This window comes from Entamoeba dispar, genomic scaffold, assembly GCF_000209125.1.
Source record: "Entamoeba dispar SAW760 scf_1105229462185 genomic scaffold, whole genome shotgun sequence".
Lineage (NCBI taxonomy): Eukaryota > Evosea > Mastigamoebida > Endamoebidae > Entamoeba > Entamoeba dispar.
In genome coordinates, this window is record NW_001855066.1 from 1 (window position 1) to 1351 (window position 1351).

Consider the following 1351-nt stretch of genomic DNA (forward strand, 5'->3'; position numbering starts at 1 on the left):
TTGCAGAATGTGGGTGTTGTGTATTAAGGAGAGATCATCATTGTCCATGGATTGGGCAGTGTGTAGGTCAAAACAATCATCGGTATTTTATTCAATTTCTTTACTATCTCCCTATTAATGGACTTACTGGAATGGTTATTCAAATATGGTATCTTGTCAAACAAATGCAAACTGGACTCAGTGAACCATCACCAGGAAATGTATTTATTATTATTTTTTCATTAATAAGTGCAATGATTATGTTCTCAATGAGTTGTGCTGTTGCATCTCTGGCATACCATTATTCATACTTACTCTCGAAAAATATGTCATCAATGGAAGACATTGAACTTGTCCGGTATGAATGTCTTTCCCACCATAAAGCACCTCATTTTCCAAATTATGACAATGGAACATTAAAAAATTGGCAATCAATCATGGGAGTATCATTTCTTAGTTGGATTTGTCCATGGTATAATGAAAATAAAGAACAAAATCAAAACTCATTTAATGAAACATACTTATCATCAGTTCACATTGATTAATCATGTTGTAATAAAAGGATAAAATTAATTTAAGAGGTTTTATTTCTAATAGTTTTTAAAACTTTTCCAATTTAACTAGTTCAACAGAATAAGAATAGAATCATTTAACTTTTATTTACAACAAAATTAAATAAACTCATTGTTGTGGAATAGTTCCTAATTTATTTGAATAACACCAAGTTATCAGTCAAAGAAATAGTTTTTATTGGTATTATTACCATGTTATAATTTATATATACTTCAATAATACAGTACATAATTTAACTATCCTCTAAAATAGGATTTGATAAGTTTGTGTTTATTTCATCTTTCAAAAGAATAAATGATGGAGTAGCTGGATTAATGTTTAGTTAATATGTAGGCACTGGACCAAGGCTCTTGTGATATAATGAAAACAAACTAATAACCATTCCACTTACCTCAAATGAAGGAAGGGGACTTATTTCTTCTAACAAAGACATGTCAGTTCATTGAATTATTTCTGATTCTCATTAAAACAACTAATAAAATAAGTTTTAAAGAATAAACTCCATTTGTATTTTTAATAAATAAAAAAGTTATTGAAAAAGAAAGGGAAAAATTACATTAATACAATGAAATTTGATAAATAAGTAGTAAGTTGTGAATAAAATCAAAGACTTTTAAAGTAAAAGATGATAATGATTGAATTAAATGTATTTAAAACAAAAAGAAATAAAGAATAAAATAAATAAGTAAATAAAATAAAGATAATAAAAGAAAAAACAATTTAAAATGATTGAAAAAATGAATCAAGTTAAGAAAAAAAATAAATCAAAACTCTTTAGTTTCATTTGGTTATAAGAGAA

The 1351-nt window shown here is 26.0% G+C and overlaps 1 protein-coding gene across 1 annotated transcript, besides 1 other annotated feature; it reads left to right on the top strand.

Moving 5' to 3' along the window:
• Window positions 1-131: 131 nt before the first annotated feature.
• On the top strand, window positions 132-524 carry EDI_245040 (uncharacterized protein; the record flags this gene model as incomplete). Its single annotated transcript, XM_001739421.1, has 1 exon — window positions 132-524. One exon carries the CDS (start codon window positions 132-134, stop codon window positions 522-524), a length of 393 nt encoding a protein of 130 aa, XP_001739473.1.
• A 642-nt stretch (window positions 525-1166) lies between these two features.
• Window positions 1167-1322: a microsatellite.
• The last annotated feature ends 29 nt before the right edge of the window (window positions 1323-1351 follow it).